We start from the raw sequence: 1751 nt of genomic DNA, 5'->3' as shown, positions 1-1751 counted from the left end.
CCGCCCCCGCGCCGCCCCCGCCGGCCACCCCGCCGCTGTTCTTCATCGCCCCCGGGATCGAGAGAGTCGACACTGGCTTCCGCAGCTGGAACAGCGGCGAGCAGGAGCACGATTAAGATGAGAAGAGGCCCGTGCAGTGACGCGCGTGTATACTCGTGTCGTGCATTAATTGCTGTGCGTGGGAGAGCGTGCAAAAGCGGCCGCGTAAATCACTTTTATATCTCGCGTAATTGCACTCTTTGACAGGGAAAAGTTATGCACAGGTTTAGACGAAGAGGGTTGTTATCTCGGAAGTGACAGATATGGCGAAGTGTCGCAGAGCTACTTTCAATTTCTCTCCACGAGACGTATGAGAAAAGTCTTTTCTCGTAGTCTCGCTAAAGTTGTATTTATCACTGGTATTGTTAAGGCGGTTCTCGCGTTTGATGAAATATAAGACAAGTCTATAATGTGCATGTAATACAAAAGTTAATGATATCGATAATATCTAGAAAACATTTCATTGACTTTTACCGTACCATTTTTATTGACGATATTTAATTGTAAATTTATAGAATTTTACACATTACATTGAAGATATAACTTCATTCTCTTTTAATTTGAGGCACTACTGCGTGCAAGAACAACAGCAATTTAAAAATCGTTACAATTATAAAGTAAACACGTACGTTTGTTCTCGTAAAGTTTTATTTAAACTGACCATACACACACAGTTTACAAGAGATTTATATTCTTCAATAAAAAAAGCTAGAATATATATCAAACGATACGTGAACACATCAAATGAGTATCTTACAACTTTTATTTTGTCATTTTGAAAATATTTAGTAACATATAAAATCAACAATAATTACGTATAATGGCATAAGATATTGTTAGTAACCTTTTTATTCCATTATTTTAATTGTTTAATATGTTATTATGAATAAACTGTCTATTGACTAGGAAGTAACGCGAGAATCTCCTTAAACGATCCCAATATCTGGATCTATGTGTAACTTTTTGTCAGAGTGTACATCTACTCCGATTTCGCGTTCTTTGCCATCTCGGTTTTGAATTTGATTCAGAAATTCAGTCAAATTCGTCCTCGATAGAGGAAAAGTAGCGTAACTTGTGCTTGAAAGAACGCAACGGAACGCGAGTTATATGAGTTGTGTAAGTGAATCGAAACGGTGGATCGAGTGTATTGAAGTCAATAGAATTATGTAGAAAGGTGACCGCAAAACAGAATTCTTTTGAACTGCAATATGATTTCCCTTTTCTTCAAACGGTTCCTTTACCTTCTGAGTTCCTCTTGCATGAGAGATGTGCTGAGTCGCGCCTTTATCGTTCAGAAATTGAAAGGTTTGTCGCCTTATAAAGAAACTACACAAAATGCCAAATTCTGATTTTATTGAAACTTTGCACACATATAGATTACCTAAATAGTTCCTTATATGTGAAATAGTTATTAGCTTTTTTTTCATTGTATTTCGAAAATTATTCAGATTATAAATCATTCAAAATATAAAGCCATGTGTGTGCATTGTATAAAAGTTTCATAATAAAACTGTCTCTCTACCTATATAATATTTTCAAAAAATAATTATTTTTAAAATTCATATTTTTAAAGTTTTTATTTTAAGGATTGAAGTCGATGAATAGAAGTCATTTTATTATAAAACTTTTCCATAAAACGATATAGATATAGGTGCGAAAAACGCTAAAAATTGTACATATAAGATGATTTCATAAACCCTTTATTGGCCCCA

General features: G+C 35.1%; 1 protein-coding gene across 1 annotated transcript in view; it reads right to left on the bottom strand.

Annotated features, from left to right (window-relative positions):
• The window catches only part of LOC108753759 (small conductance calcium-activated potassium channel protein), a 200423-nt gene that overhangs the window by 52596 nt on the left and 146076 nt on the right, over positions 1–1751 (bottom strand). The window contains exon 5 of the mRNA XM_018495640.1: positions 3–85. Within this exon, the coding sequence (XP_018351142.1) occupies positions 3–85 (83 nt within the window). The remainder of the gene's footprint in view (positions 1–2; positions 86–1751) is intronic.

The sequence above is a fragment of the Trachymyrmex septentrionalis genome, unplaced genomic scaffold (assembly GCF_001594115.1).
Source record: "Trachymyrmex septentrionalis isolate Tsep2-gDNA-1 unplaced genomic scaffold, Tsep1.0 scaffold114, whole genome shotgun sequence".
Lineage (NCBI taxonomy): Eukaryota > Metazoa > Arthropoda > Insecta > Hymenoptera > Formicidae > Trachymyrmex > Trachymyrmex septentrionalis.
The sequence above is the reverse complement of the archived record's forward strand: the minus strand, read 5'-3'. Positions and strand labels throughout refer to the sequence as shown.